The 15948-nt window shown below is 36.0% G+C and overlaps 1 protein-coding gene across 3 annotated transcripts in view; it reads right to left on the bottom strand.

Moving 5' to 3' along the window:
- The window catches only part of mRpL10 (mitochondrial ribosomal protein L10), a 30604-nt gene extending 14913 nt beyond the window's left edge, over positions 1–15691 (bottom strand). Inside the window, exons 1-3 of one of the 3 annotated variants that reach the window (XM_069835887.1) lie at positions 15534–15679; positions 13993–14463; positions 736–944 (exon numbers count right to left, since the gene is read on the bottom strand). In XM_069835887.1, coding sequence (XP_069691988.1) covers positions 736–944; positions 13993–14074 — 291 coding nt within the window. In that variant the 5' untranslated portion in view covers positions 14075–14463; positions 15534–15679. Of the gene's footprint in view, positions 1–735; positions 945–13443; positions 13685–13992; positions 14464–15533 lie in introns of those variants that run through there. The other 2 variants (XM_069835888.1, XM_069835885.1) reach the window with 2 other exon arrangements.
- Positions 15692–15948: the final 257 nt, after the last annotated feature.

Below are 15948 nucleotides of genomic sequence, written 5' to 3'. Positions count from 1 at the left end.
CATGCTATTAATATTACAGGATATCATGTAAACGGCTGATTAAGTAAGACAACTGACACATGCAGTGCATGCACATAGGATGGATTTGAAATGCGTCCTTTTCTAGGATGAAATTTATTTGTTTATTGTTAACTGAACTGTATTGTTTTAATTGTTTTTAATTTGTCGTCAATACATTTTCTGAAAGTTTTAATTTTGTAAAATTTGTGCTTTTTTTTTTCCTTTTCTTTTCTTTCAAATGTGGCGTCCAATATATCCGATTGTGGCTTTTTTATTTTATTTTAGTAGGTCATTTTACGACGCTTTATCAACAGTTTAGGTTATTTAGCGTTTGAATGAGATGAAGGTGATAATGCCGGTGAAATGTGTCCAGGGTCCAACACCGAAAGTTACCCAGCATTTGCTCGTATTGGGTTGAGGGAAATCCCCTGAAAAAACCTCAACCAGGTAACTTGCTCCGACCGGGAATCGAACCCGGGACACCTAGTTTCGCGGCTCGACGTGCTAACCGTTACTCCACAGGCATGCACCTTGATTCTGTGGTATACTTAGATACGCCATAACAGGGTTCTACTGTACGGTTAAATTTCAACTGAGAAGTTAGCACTCCGTATGTCATTAAGGAATAACTTGAACGTATGAAACATCTTCAGACATATTTATTAGGTTTGATGACTTATCTCTACTACAACTGTAACAGATTCTAATGTATTAAGCTGTGTAACACAGATTTACCTCACGTGTTCGAGGAAGCGCTTCAATAGGCTTCTCACAGAGATCAACTAAGGACATTCCCTTCCTGGGGTCCAAATATTTGTAGTAAGGCTTGCAAACTTCCAAAACTCTTCTTCTCTCATAATGTGGTGGTGCTGGTCTTTGAATGTTTATTCTTTTCCTAAACCTCACAAACTGTAGTGAAGTCTGACACCTCTGTTGAAGACGTACTGGAAGCAAATAATAGAGACATATAGCTACATACCAGCTATATTCCTGAATAAAGGACATAAAAATGTTATACTGCCATATAAAATCTATTTTATGAATTCAAAAAGCTTAGGAAAACAATAGAACATCTCCCCCTTATATCCATCTTTAAATTGTAGTACCGTATTTGCTCGCGTAATTTGCGCACTTTTTAATTAACTTTGGCCAATGAAAAATTGGGGTGCTTAAAAAAAACGGATTTTTCAAATAAGAGGTCCTGTTCTGAGTTTATCTCAATTAGTATATGTATAGGTAAGTATTTACGGTAGGGCTAATTTTCTATACCGGTAACTTGTCTCTACCAAGGACAAGCATTGTTAAAGTAACGGGACTTTGGGGTTTCTTTCTGAAGCAGGTACTTCAGTTGCTGGTGAATGACCTACGATGGACTGTAGGGAAGGAAAATCCCTACTACACTGAAAAAAATATGTACGTAAAATGTGTGCGCAAAATACACGAAGCAAAAATAAAGTTCAAAATAATCCCTTAAAAATTAGGGTGCGCAAAATACGCGGGGGCGCAAATTACGCCAGCAAATACGGTAAAACTTACATTTTCAGATGGTTTGTTTGGCATTTTTTGACGTTAATCTGACTTGTACATAAACTAATTTGTTAGTTTTCCCCCTTAATTTGTTGTATAAATTACTATTGAAGTTTATAAATAAATTTAATCTTCATTACTTGTTAGAAATTCCTTATGTCTTATACTCAGGTAAACACTTGGTATATTATTAAACTTTCGAGAAGAGAGCAAAAACCATTATATAAAATAATATCAGATTTCACTGAATGATTTGGTTCATTAACCACAATTAGCAGTCAAGTAAGTAGAAGTGGGTGGTTATCAGTTACGAGAACAATTAGAATAGTTTCTTAATTCATAATGAGAGGTATACAACTTAGCAACTATGAAACCAATGCAATAATCTAGAAAGTAAAAGAGAGTGTTATAAGTAACATGTTATGAATGCTGTAAAACTATAATCCCACCCGCCTGCTCCAAACACTGTGCAAAGAATAAAGTAAAGCTGTCACTAAGGCGAATGGCCTAAAGATTTCACGGAGACAGTGCTGCTACCAGTACTGAAGAAAAGTATTGTCAAGAAATGTAATTTACTGATATCGCACTTGGCAAAGATTCGCCTGCAAATAAATAGATGATGGAAGTAGAGTTGAAAGAACAGCAATTTGGCTTCAAGAAAAGGTAACAGAGATGCAATTCAATTAGAATGCTGCGAACAATCAGCAAAAAATGCCTACAGAAGAGTAAAAAAAAGTGCGTAGTATTTGTGGACATAGAAAAGGCGTTTGACAGAGTAGATTTGAATAAACTTATGAGATTCCTGTAGAAAACTGGTGTGGATTGAAAACAAAGGAGGATATTCAGTAATCTTCATATTATGAAACGAGTCAAAGTCACAATAGACGAAAAAATGTCAAAGGGAAGTGGAATAGCAAGAGGTGTACGACAAAGATGCCCTTTATAACTTACCCTGTTCAACATCTACTTGGATGATTTGGTGACGAACTGTTTTCAGAACATGGGAGGGATGATAGAAGGAAGAAGAAGAAGAAGAAGAAGAAGAAGAAGAAGAAGAAGAAGAAGAAGAAAGTGCATAAGATTTGATGATGATATGGCTTTGTTAGCAGAAGAGGAATGAAATTAAGGGATATGCTACTGGAGTTAAATGGCAGCTGTGAGCAATATGGGATGAAGATAAATACAAACAAGATGAAGGCCATGGTTATTGAAAGAAAAATAAAGAAGGTAAATGTGCGAATTTTAAAAAAGATAATGGAACAAATGGACAGCTTCAAATACTTCGGGTATACTAAAAGCAGTAACATGAAGTCAAAAGGAGGATAGTAATGGCAAAGGAAGTTTTTAGCAGAAAAAGGATCATCTTCTGTGGACCTCTGGAAAAAGAACCAAAGAAGAGACTAGCAAAGCACTTTGTGTGGAGTGTGGCATTGTTATGGGGCAGAAACACGAACATTATGACGAAATGAAGAAAAATGACTAGAAGCATTTGAATATGGATATGGAGAAGAATAGAGTGTGTGAAATGGACAGGCAGAATAAGAAATGAAGCTGTGCTAGAAAGAGTGAAGAAAGAATAGAGTTGAAATTGATCAGAAAGAGAAAAAGAAATTGGCTGGATTACTGGCTAAGAAGAAACTGTATACTAAAGAACCTTCCCTCAGGCAGAAAACTATGAATGAATGAATCTGTCATAGATCTCAGCATCACCTTGTCACTATCACACATAATGCTCCGCAAAGTGGTGTACCTCTATTCAACCTTGTATAAATTTAGTTTCTTGTCTTACATACATACGCTACATGTCTTTTACGAAACGTACAATGGCTCACATATAAAACTGTGGAATGCTGTGCTTTTGTGCTTGTAAGAATTATAAAAAAGAAAAGGAGGAGGGTCACAAGTAAAAGTATTATAATGACTAGAGAGCGGATATTGTAGATCAGAGTCTGAAGTTAACTGTGCATTTACTATTGCCCCTTCATGCAACATGTGGAAGGTAATACCAAACGTAAACATTAGACTGTTTCCTTATATCACTCTTACAGTCATATGCAAAGAAACTGTAGGTTATAGTAAAGTCGACCAGATTTTAATTGTATTTCTTAACTGCTTACTATCAAGTACACATTGTACAATTAAATACTACATATCTAATTATACTAGCGTTATATTGAACAATGATGTAGGCTACATACGAAAATGGCCGAAAGTGAAATTTCTGAAACTGCTACTTAAACAATAATTATATTGAAACTCCTTTCGACATCGCAAAAAGTGACAGGTGCATAAGAATAATATTAAATGCCAATGTCTGATGAATTAGGTTAGTGGTACTGAATCTATTGTACATGTATTCCCAGAGGTTTGCGTCTCAAAAGGTACGCATCCCATTGAATATGTATGTAAAAATGTTGAAATATTTAGTTTATTATACTTGTTTATAATTATTGAAGCTTACATATTTTCATAGTCTTTTGTTATTTCTTATATAATTGCAATTATTATTATTATTATTATTATTATTATTATTATTATTATTATTTAATAATTAATTTTATTTTACCTGGCAGAGTTAAGGTCTTAAGGCCTTCCCTTCCACTCAACCAGATCTATAATTAATACAATTGTAGTTAGATGGTATGAAGGAGAAAAAAAATTATTTTGGGAGTACACTAGCAAAAAAGCTTGAATATCACTGATTTACGTCATTTGCTGATCTCTTAGAAGGTAATTTTTTTTTTTTTGTTTCTATAACACATCTTGCACACCACAAGATTGAGAAACCACTCTTTATATATAGAATATACCTTAGCTTCTTTTTCACCTTTTCAGTAACAGCTCCAAGTTCTGCAAGGTTTCGCATTTCTACATCAGACATTTCCATACATGTTATTGTTGTTGACAAGTGACCAAAATTCTTCTTTATGAAATCTAAACTATTCGAAAGTTTTTCTGAGAGAAGGTATTTTGTAACCTTAACCCTACAAAGCCTGAATTAATTTTTATTATAAATTTTTTAAAATCTTTGTTTTATTCAACTATATTTGTTCTTAATAACATGACAAATACAAACATTTCGACTAAACATGGCACACTTTGCGAAAAAATGGTCAATGCCATATGGCACAGCTAGGCTCTTATGTTAGCATTATATCCCTACTTGTAGTTTTTGTTAGAAAATGAAAATAATACAATGGGATGTAAAATAATTGAAAAAAATTAACAAAACATTAAATGAACACTATTTTTATTTTGAATCGAACTTAACAAAGTATTCAATGCATAGTCCAACATCACATTTCTAGCATTGGAACCTAGTCTGGTTTTTGAAACATTCATATGCACAACGGCGCCTCTTCTTATACTTGGTTGGGGCGACAAAATGATCCAGCCTATCATATCTGATGTTGTCTGACACCCTTGAGTTTGTTCCTGTGCACAGAGCCTCTGGTGATCATCCAGATCTTTTTGTGGAGTTCAATACCTGACCAGATATGTCTAAACGATATCTCTTCTCAATTTTAGCTAGGTATTTTAGTTGTAAGTCCGAATTCTTTAATAAAATCCATGCAATGCGGATTGCTGCATCAATATTTCAAGAAATAGTGGCCATCACCATTTTTCTCCGAAAATTCTCTGAACACTTGAGTTTCATGATATCAATTAGGGGTTTCAATTTCCACATTTTATCTTCATACAGTTTACTACCAATTGATTTCTTCCTGAAAACTTGAGTATCATTATATCCATTAGGGGTTTCAATTTCCACATTTTGTCTTCATACTGTTTACTACCATTTCAGTTCTGTTGAATAACTCTTCTCAGGTTCTCAGTCAAGTGAGTTGGAGATTTACTTCCAAGGTTTCGATGGCTAGCTCTGCCATTTTCTTCAGAGAATGAAGTGTCATGGGACCATGTCTAGCCGGTATATACACCTAAATAGGGCTTGCCACTGCGGGCCAATCAGGAGCTAGTTCCTGGTCCAGACTGCCTGCCGTGTGCTGGTGGTCGAACCATATTGATGGCAGGTTTCCATGCTGAGTACAGGATATAGTAAAAACAAAATAAGTAATCCTGTTAAAAATGGGGCATCTGGTCACCGTAATTTATAAAAAAATCTACACTTTCATATTCTGATGCAGCATAGTCTAACATGAAGAAAGTTAAAGAAAAAAAGGCGAAGATGGCAGATGTCACTATACGAAAGTCGCAATCAGTAAATAGTTACTGACTTGCTTAATGATTTAGGTCAAACTGAATCGAAATAGTGTCAGAACTTCTGTTGAATTTCAGCAACAGTCTTCAAAATGTTACTATGCAAAATAGTGCCAAATATTTGCAAGAAAGACACATTCTAGCGAGAAACAATATCTGTTCATGAAAGATTAACACTACCATTTCGATATCTAGCAACCACTGTGCTCTGCTGCTACAACAAACTAGGAACAAGTGATAAATCCCATCTACAGTAATTACAAGCTTCCTTTGATGTAATGACAACCAACAGATCACTGTCCACGTGTTCCAAATTTAGTCAATGAATACATTTGTTTGTTGTTCATTCACTACATGTGTATGTGGCTCAATAGAGCTCTTGATAACATTTTGAAGTAGTTATTAATCTCAGTGAGGATCAGAGAGGATGTGTGTCCCAGCCAGGTACATTTGTTAATGTTTCCTCAGTTGATGACTGATTAAGGAAGGTTAAAAAGGAAAAGACAAACATCTTGGTTAGCCATGTTGGATGTGACTCAAACTTTGGACACTGTGAACTTAAATCATCTTGATGAATATCTAATTCTCATTCAATATCTAATATCACTGTGTTAACTACTTAAAACTAAGCAAGAGAAAATATCACAAGAATTCACAATTCAAAACAAATTTCTGATCCAATTGAGATTAAAAGAGGCATTTTATAGGGATCGCCACTATCTCCACTCAATGAATAACGAAAAAGAGAAGCTTGTGGAAAAGGGTTTAGTTCTTTATGATAGATACAGACTTTTTATTTTGGGTTTGTTCCAGCACGATTCAGAATCGATTCTGAACTGCCTGCTCATGCACAGTAGCTCAATTTCCAACAAGACTTGAACTGATTCCGAACCGATTATGAACTCCCAGTTCTCTATTCCAATGCGCTTTAGAACTCGTTCGGAATGAGTGAAATTGATTCTCGATTAAGAACAGGGACTGGGAATTCTGTTCAATCTGAAGTTAGGGTTAAAATGCCTCGAGATTAGGCAGGTTAAAATAAAAAAAAAAAATAGTCCATCATGAGTGATTTGGAAGGTGATAGTGAATATTGTACATCTCACTTGACAATATGTCTCAGAGGAAGAACAATTGTTTGTACATATCTGAAGTCTGATTAGTAATTTGTAGCTAATAAGAGCTGTAGTCAATGGAGAGGGAAAGGAACTGGCCACCCTACCCCATTATCTCCTGACCTAGTTGTCTCATAAGTAGTGCCTTGTTGGCTATCACTTGAGAGGTTCAGACCTGTCTTCGGACAGTTGACTAAACAACAGTGATTTATTTTATGACGAATTAAGTTCGGAAGATGAATATAATTTTAATACAAGAAGAAACTCAGAAGGCCGTGAAAGAACAGTTCAAGAAACATTCCAAAACATAAAATCCGAACTAATTCTGAGACCGTACACAACTAGCGCATATGTCAAAAGAAGTTCAGTATTAGTTCGGAATGTGTTCTGAATTGCTTGTTGGAACAAACCTTTTATCTCTGCCTCTGTGCAACATCACAGTTTGCAGTGAGGGGGAAAGGAGACAGCAAAAAAGGTTGTATGCTTTTAATATGCTCATGCCCATGACTAAGATAAGCCACTTGAAATTTAACGGTCACTGACTAACAGAGATATAATGAAACATCTGTACTCATCAGGAGGAAACCATTAAGCATAATTAGGAGTATTTTTTAACAAAGAAATTATACTTGATCGTAAATTATTATATGGGACTGAGCTCATCGGTGCTGAGAAGAATGCAGGAGAGTTGTATCAAGTTGGAACAGATGCATTATAGGGGTCATCCATCACACATTATACGCAAAAAAAAGGTCAGTAGAAGTAATGGTTCAATTAGCGTTTTTAGTATTCGATAAGCATTAAATGCTACCAAATTTAAAAAAAATAATGTAACATCTGTTCTCCATTAAATATGTAATAATTTAATAAATCACAGGAGATATTTTACAGTTATTGATAATGCATATTGAAGGTGTACACCACATAAACATAGTTTTCAATAATTAATAAGGACAAATTAAAAAAAAAAACAGACAATACACAATTGTAGTTGTGAAGAATGTATACATACAGAAATTACACAAGACAAGATAGATAAATAGATGAACAGTCAGTTTTATATTGTTGACTTGTACTTCAAAATGGAAATAATAGCAGTAATAGTAAAATACCAAATTTTGATAAAAGAAAAAATGCCTGTAGGTATGCAAATCTATGCATGGTGAGTATGGCATACATTTTAATGTACTTAATTTTATTGAGTCAAAATTTATTCAAAGCATTTCTATGTAATTGTCACGTCATCAAGAATGAAATGATATGCGGATAATGTAGGTATAATGCTCAGAAGACTTTAAAGAAATGCAGTGATAAAAGATATGGTTTCATTTGGTATTGTAATAAAAAAATAATGAACAGGGTTTGTGGTCGTAAAAAGTCAATACGGCATACATCCTGGTTCGCACTGAGCAAATTAACAAAGCTAGAAATTATTTTTCATAGTATCGGTATTAATAAATTAAATTGAAGGAGTATCTACACCTTAGAATTCATCAATAACTATTTTATTTGCAGGTTTAATTTCAGCTTTTTTTTTTTCGGAGTAGCATTGACTATACTTTTTGTTCGACTTGCTTGCCTTCCTTTTGTAGGCCTATTTTTCATATGATTCATTTACATAAACCTAACAAACGAACAGCTCGTTCTGTAGGTTTATTGTGTGATACCTGAACATCTTCCTTTTTCTCTAAAGTGCAATATTTTATAACTCTATACAGGATGAACTGTAAGTAATGTAATTAATTTCAGGATGTTATTCTTTGAGATATTTCATACAAAATAGTTGAATACAGTTTTGCCTGTTTTTGATTCCTTTTCGAGATAAAATTATTTTATATGAAACATTTCATAGTGTTTTCATTTTGTTTTGATTTGTTCCGATAAGCAAGTTATAATACTATTAAGTTTCAAATGGGCCGTCTGTGCTTATCTAATTTTATGAAGTACTAATTATAACATGAACGTTTTCGGCACTGGTGTGCCATTTTCAAATGTATAGAAGATGCTGCCTAGTTACATTGTCAAATAGATACACGTAAACATGATCATTATGTGTGTGAAAACTTATAGTATATACCCTTAAATTATAACATGAAATGCAAAATCCTTACATATAGTTAATTAAAACACATACTTAAAAATAGTAAATTAAAATATTGTTTTGCTATTATAATGTCCATCGTTGTGTGATGAACGTTGTGGTTAACTTGACGTTGTCAAATGGAGTGATCCAGTTTCATATTAAAAACGTTGTTTAGTTGCACTATGATGTGAAATATTAAAATGTTAATTAAACTGTGGAAGTCATGAAATCGTTTCTTATTGATCAAGGTCCACTTGTCTTTTGTTGATCACTTTCACATAATGAAGCACTTCGCAATAATGAAACATGGTCTGTGACACGTAATGTAAGTTGCGGTGATTAATTATAATACCTGGTATTTGTTTTCTTCAGATTGCCGATGTTAAGATGTTACAAATTCTGGGTTGTCACCGTCCGAATATCAGCCTAGCCTTGTGCTTCATTATGTGAAAGTGATCAACAAAAGACAAGTGGACCTTGATCAATAAGAAACGATTTTATGACTTCCACAGTTTAATTAACATTTTAATATTTTACATCATAGTGCAACTAAACAACGTTTTTAATATGAAACTGGATCACTCCATCTGACAACGTCAAGTTAACCACAACGTTCATCACACAATGATGGACTTTATAATAGCAAAACAATATTTTAATTTACTATTTTTAAGTATGTGTTTTAATTAACTATATGTAAGGGTTTTGCATTTCATGTTATAATTTAAGGGTATATACTATAAGTTTTCACACACATAATGATCATGTTTACGTGTATCTATTTGACAATGTAACTAGGCAGCATCTTCTATACATTTGAAAATGGCACACCAGTGCCGAAAACGTTCATGTTATTATTAGTACTTCATAAAACTAGATAAGCACAGACGGCCCATTTGAAACTTAATAGTATTTCATAGTGTGTTTTGGGAAAGGCATTGATTGAATTACCAACACACTGAGTCAACTTATGGAGCCATATTATGATAATAAATGATTGAAAGAATGTTCATTTAGAAGTTGGCAACATATTTTATATCGATTGTAACAAGACATATCGAAAGTAACATTCATACCATTCAACCAATAAGGAGGTTGGCCCCTATACTGCAGCTGTTCCCAGTGTGTTGATAGATGAAGAGGAATCATTGCTGTCACTGTCATTCTCTCTTTTGCTGTCGTCTCCAACATGTATGACGAAACTAAGTAATGAGTAGTAAGTTATGTAGGAAAGAATGCAATCTGTTTTCCAGTCCTAATTATTTTTATATGATTGCTTATTATTTTAACTGTAGTAACTTTCGAGGAATATCACTTTTGTTGACGTCGTACAAAATTTTGTCGAATATCCTTTTGAGAAGATTAACTCCATATGTAGATGAAATTATTGGGGATCATCAGCGGGGTTTTAGGCATAATAGATCGACTATTGATAAGATTTTTTGTATTCGACAGATATTGGAGAAAAAATGGGAGTATAAGGGTACAGTACATCAGTTATTCATAGATTTGAAAAAGGCGTATGACTCGGTTAAGAGAGAAGTTTTATATAATATTCTTATTGAATTTGGTATTCTCAAGAAACTAATTCGATTAATTAAAATGTGTCTTAGTGAAACTTACAGCAGAGTCCGTATAGGCCAGTTTCTATCTGATGCTTTTCCAATTCACTACGGGCTAAAGCAGGGAGATGCACTATCACCTTTACTTTTTAACTTCACTCTAGAATATGCCATTAGGAAAGGTCAGGATAATAGACAGGGTTTGGAGTTGAATGGATTACATCAGCTTCTTGTCTATGCGGATGACGTGAATATGCTAGGGGAAAATCCACAAACAATTAGGGGAAACACGGAAATTCTAGTTGAAGCAAGTAAAGCGATAGGGTTGGAAGTAAATCCCGAAAAGACTAAGTATATGATTATGTCTCGTGAACAGAATATTGTACGAAATGGAACTATAAAAATTGGAGATTTACCTTTCGAAGAGGTGGAAAAATTCAAATATCTTGGAGCAACAGTAACAAATATAAATGACACTCGGGAAGAAATTAAACGCAGAGTAAATATGGGAAATGCGTGTTATTATTCGGTTGAGAAGCTTTTGTCATCTAGTCTTCTGTCAAAAAATCTGAAAGTTAGAATTTATAAAACAGTTATATTACCGGTTGTTCTGTATGGTTGTGAAACTTGGACTCTCACTTTGAGAGAGGCACAGAGATTAAGGGTGTTTGAGAATAAGGTTCTTAGGAAAATATTTGGGGCTAAGAGGGATGAAGTTACAGGATAATGGAGAAAGTTACACAACGCAGAGCTGCACGCATTGTATTCTTCACCTGACATAATTAGGAACATAAAATCCAGACGTTTGAGATGGGCAGGACATGTAGCACATATGGGAGAATCCAGAAATGCATATAGAGTGTTAGTTGGGAGGCCGGAGGGAAAAAGACCTTTGGGGAGGCCGAGACGTAGGTGGGAAGATAATATTAAAATGGATTTGAGGGAGGTGGGATATGATGGTAGAGACTGGATTAATCTTGCTCAGGATAGGGACCAATGGCGGGCTTATGTGAGGGCGGCAATGTACCTCCGGGTTCCTTAAAAGCCAATAAGTAAGTAAGTACTTATTATTTTATTTTTTAGTCCTTCTGAATGAACTGTTTCCTTCTTTTTGAAGACCCATATTTATACAATGCATTGGTGCTACAATATACTAATATCAAACACCAAGGTGCATCTGTGGCTCAGCACTAGCGAGCACTGCTTCAGCATCCAGCCTGATCATGATGGAATTTTATTGTGGCTGCCAAAGCAGGTATTGTAGAGAAAGTCGGCTTCTGTAGCATACTGGGTATAGCGCTGGCCTTCTATGTTCGAGGTTGTGGGTTCGATCTTGGCCCAGGTCGACGGCATTCAAGTGTATTTAAATGCGACAGACTCATGTCAGTAGATTTACTGGCATGTAAAAGAACTCCTGCGGGACAAAATTCCGGCACACCGGCGATGCTGATATAACCTCTGCAGTTGTGAGCATCATTAAATAAACCATGTTAATTTAAAATTTTGTAGAGAATTATTCTCGGGATATTACTGGTTGACTCATTCCACCAACACACTCCATCCCACCATTTCATATATAATTTGCCATAGTTAAAAAATTGACTGGGATGAAGTCTTCAAGGTAGGTACTGATATGGCATTTAAGGACTATTAGCCCAACTATGGGTCCCGGGATTTATGTACTCATCTAGGGTTGGGACCTGAGTTTGGCCTGAGACAGAATAACCCACCTGACCCACATCACCGTTAGCAACATGAACTAGGACCTCTTAAAATGTATCTCAACATACTTTCACGGAAAAACAATTTTAAATGAAAATTTCTTATACAGTGTAGAGTTACATGGATTGACTCTTATCTACGAGAGGTAGTGAGTTCGAATTCATCTGAGGTAAGACGTACTTGTAATAAAAATATAAAATAATGAAATAAGTTATGGTAACATAAGTTTAGTTGCAGTACTAGCTAGTACCAATAGGTAGTTAAACGTGGGTTGTAGGTAATAAAAAAGGAGAGGAACATAGAGGGGTAGTTACTTTATGATACGAGGCGCATCCAGAAAGTAAGTTTCCCGATTTTTTCCCCTTGAAAGTAAACGTAATTAGCCGTGTCAATTGCGCATGCGTAACAGATCTTATGACGTACCAATCATATGCCACCCGGACAGGTCCCACCTGGTGCCAGTAGCGTGGCAGCAGTGGTCCGAAATGAAAGCTCTTATTCCTTCTCCCGCCACCTGCGAAGTTCGGTCGGTGATAAAGTTCTTTAATGCACAAAGCATTGCGCCAATTGAAATTCATCGGGAGCTCTGTCACGTCTATGGGCCGAAAATCATGAGTAAGCAGATGGTGCGTCGCTGGTGTAGGCAATTTTCCGAAGGTCGTCAAAGTGTCCATGATGAAGAGCGCATCAATGATGATCGTGTTGAGCTGGTGCGGCAGTGCATCATGGAGAACCGTCGCTTCACGATTACGGAGCTGAGCAGTCATTTTCCGTAGATATCGCGATCCTTGTTGCATGAGATTGTCACTAAGCACCTGCTGTTCAAAAAAGTATGTGCCAGGTGGGTGCCGAAAAACCTGACACCCGAACACAAAATGCAACGTTTAGGAGCAGCATTGACATTTCTGCAACAGTATCACGATGACGGCGACGAGTTCCTCGACAGGATCGTCACGGGTGATGAGACTTGGATTTCGCACTTCACCCCGGAAACCAAGCAGCAGTCAATGCATTGGCGGCATAGTGGATCTCCGGTCAGGACGAAATTCAAACAGACGCTGTCAGTACAGAAAGTGATGTGCACGGTGTTCTGGGACAGGAAGGACATTCTGCTCATTGACTTCCTTCCAAGAGGTGAAATAGTGAACGCTGACCGTTACTGTGAAACACTGCGAAAATTGCGACGTGCCATTCAAAACAAGAGGCGTGGAATGCTTACTGCAAGTGCTGTGCCCCTCCATGACAATGCTCGTCCACATACAGCTCGGCGCACAGCAGCTGTTTTGACGGAATTTGGCTGGGAGTTGTTTGATCACCCACCCTACAGTCCTGATCTTGCTCCCAGCGATTTTCACGTTTTCTTGCACCTCAAGAAATTCCTGTCCTCCGGTGAGCGTTTTGGCAACGACGAAGAGCTGAAGACGTCTGTCACACGCTGGTTCCATTCACAGGTGGCAGAGTTCTACGACAGAGGGATACAAAAGTTGATCCCACGATACGACAAGTGTCTCAATTCTGATGGTGGCTATGTTGAAAAATAGCTGAAACACTGCTGTACCTGTTGCCAATAAATGTTTTCCTGAATGTGTGTGCTCTTTTTTTTTTTTAAATAGGGAAACTTACTTTTTGGATGTGCCTCGTACATTAAGATGCAAGTGAATGCAAAGATGTTATAAGTAAAAGAAGGGCGGATTATCGGAAAGTAATTACCATATTCTTTCCTAGACAGATCGGTGAGAGTATTCCTACAACTATATTCGCCACGTACCTGCCAGTGACATCTGTAGCTTCATCATTGGAAACGAAGATTTTGTTGTCACCCACATTTTCTCTGATCTTGTTGACAACATCCTCGTAGCAAAGGGGGAAATAGTTTTTACGAATCGATGACTCACTGGGAATGTGTTGTGTTGTATATTTTTCTAAAAATTCTCGAAAGTATGGATTATTCAATTTCTTAAACGGAATGTCCGCACGAACCATCATATTACACAAGTCCCTGCAAAATATCTTATTTGGAAACGTGTATGATGCTTTTGTCATCTGTTTAACACTTTGCTTGTGTTTTGCAGTATTACAATGTTGTTGTAGGGCCGATTTCTTCGTGGCTTTTATCTCCGATTTACACATATTGCATGTGATGACTTCTCCATCGGTGCTGAAGACATCGCTGCCAAACTCATCTATACGACGGTTCAATATTTCACTTTTTAAGCTCTTAATCTTTGGCATTATGTCACTGAAAACACAATAACGAAATAACCAACTTATTACTACCATACAATTGCTCCATATGACTGCACTAACTAGTATGTACAAAAAGACACCTTTGATCTTAGACTTTTACCTTACCGGTATATTAATTTATTGTTGTTACGATTAGGCTACTAGAGGGACAATCTTTGCTTGTTGTAAGGTAGGTGTGGTGTGGGTAGAGGGGAAGGGTGCAATCCGTGTTCTGGAGTTTATCCCCGTAATATTTCCATCTTTGCATTACTCTCCACTCCCGCAGCGAAACTAGAGCACGGGAAGTCCGAGTGATTTTGGAAGTGAAAATCGTCGAATTTATAAAGGATTTTTGGTACTTTTTGTGGCGATGATTTAATATTTAAAGCGCTATACTTCAGTGAGCCACGATAGTATATTTTGTAAATTTATTTTATTTTATAGGGTTATTTTAAGACGCTGTATCAACATCTAGGTTATTTAGCGTCTGAATGAAATGAAGGTGATAATGCTGGTGAAATGAGTCTGGGGTCCAACACCGAAAGTTACCCAGCATTTGCTCATATTGGGTTGAGGGAAAACCCCGGAAAAAACCTCAACCAGGTAACTTGCCCCGACCGGGATTCGAACCCGGGCCACCTGGTTTCGCGGCCAGACGCGCTGGCCGTTACTCCACAGGTGTGGACTATTTTGTAAAGGACGAGCATTTTCTCTGAATCAAAAACACGATTTTAACGTAAAAATCACCTAAACTTTCCGTGCGTTAGCACTTAGAATTCAAGGAATCAATCAATTTAATCCGCTCTCTAATAACGACCTATATTCCATTTCGATTGTCTTCACGTACAACACAAGTTGACAACTTCAGCTCATTACTTTTATCAATAGTTTATATTTAGTGGAACTGTTTATAATTACATTAGAATAAATAAAATACAAACTTCGCAAAAGCTATTAAAATCTATGGCCACTCAGAAGTCATTTCTTACTTAAAAGTAATGTAGGTAAAATGTATTATAAAGAACTGATACTTATTATAATATATTTCTATTGCTTTACCAAATAAAATGTCAGACATATTACCTATTGGTGTTATAAGCAACATTGAAACTTCTTTGAGGTTATAATTGTCAATAATTACACATATTCCAAGCACAATGCTGGTCACAGATCTCTCAAACAAGTGCAATAAAGCAAGCAGGGTAGCCAATATGACATTGAATAATTTAAACACGATGCCAACAAAAAGAAAATCTATCCCTACGAACGAGTTAGAATCTCTCTTCTAACCCTAAGTTTTCTCTAAGGAAATCAAACATAAAAGTTACTGAAAAAAATATAAACTATCAACCCTCCCATATACTGATCTCAATTTTAAGCAGTCTCCCGGCTCACGTGTTTTTCTTCTCTTTAGGTACATTTACGCGGTTCAACTTTTCTTTCAACTTTACGCATTCAAGCAATGAATGCAAGATTGATATTTAATAGTAATTAATTA

This window comes from Periplaneta americana, chromosome 9 (assembly GCF_040183065.1).
Source record: "Periplaneta americana isolate PAMFEO1 chromosome 9, P.americana_PAMFEO1_priV1, whole genome shotgun sequence".
Taxonomy (NCBI): domain Eukaryota; kingdom Metazoa; phylum Arthropoda; class Insecta; order Blattodea; family Blattidae; genus Periplaneta; species Periplaneta americana.
This window is presented reverse-complemented; position numbering and strand designations above follow the sequence as displayed.